Here is a 733-nt window from a genome sequence, read left to right on the forward strand (position 1 = left end):
TTTTTTTTTTTTTTTTTTTTTTTATATTTTGTTTGGTTTTGGCTAAGGGGTCACTAAAACAATGGCTATGGCTATGGCTATGGATCGGATCGCTTTTTCCTCACCCTCATCATTGTATCATCGTTCTTCTCATCCTCATCCTCATGGCTCTAGATCTTCCAGAGTTTTCATGGCTTCCTCCACTCTCCGTTCCGTTTCCACGTGAGTTTCTCTCGCCTTGATCATTTCAATTTTGCCTCCTCTGTTTTTTTACCCTGATCTATATTCTACATTGGATTTTGATATCCACACTTTGATTCTACAAAATTTTCTAATCAAAATGTAGATGAATTTCGTTTTGTGATTGCTTATGGTAAACATATATATATATATATATATATATATATATATATATATTACGCTTGTGTGCTCTGTTCCCACGTAACTATGAACAAGAAAAAATTTCAAATGATCAATATCTTTGCTTTCTGCTGAATTTGTAAACATGTTTGAAATCTTTTGTACAAAAACAAGATTAATCACGAGTGTGTGATAACCTTGTAATTCTACTTCAAATAGTTGACACTTCAGCATATGCATGCATGGATTGTTTCCCTATTTTTTTTGAATAGAAGTATTATTTAATTTGGTTGTTGGCCTATCAGCACAATGTTCTCATCAATCCTTTCTTAATTTATTGCTAGTGTATACGAATAAGACCTTGTCACATTCCGCAAAAAAAAAAAAAAAAAAA

The 733-nt window shown here is 31.9% G+C and overlaps 1 protein-coding gene across 1 annotated transcript in view; it reads left to right on the top strand.

Moving 5' to 3' along the window:
• Positions 7-733, top strand: part of LOC104769886 (stearoyl-[acyl-carrier-protein] 9-desaturase 1, chloroplastic) — a 2,724-nt gene continuing 1,997 nt past the window's right edge. The window contains exon 1 of the mRNA XM_010494206.1: positions 7-201. Coding sequence (XP_010492508.1) covers positions 62-201 — 140 coding nt within the window. The 5' untranslated portion in view covers positions 7-61. The remainder of the gene's footprint in view (positions 202-733) is intronic.

Source organism: Camelina sativa, chromosome 20 (assembly GCF_000633955.1).
Source record: "Camelina sativa cultivar DH55 chromosome 20, Cs, whole genome shotgun sequence".
Lineage (NCBI taxonomy): Eukaryota > Viridiplantae > Streptophyta > Magnoliopsida > Brassicales > Brassicaceae > Camelina > Camelina sativa.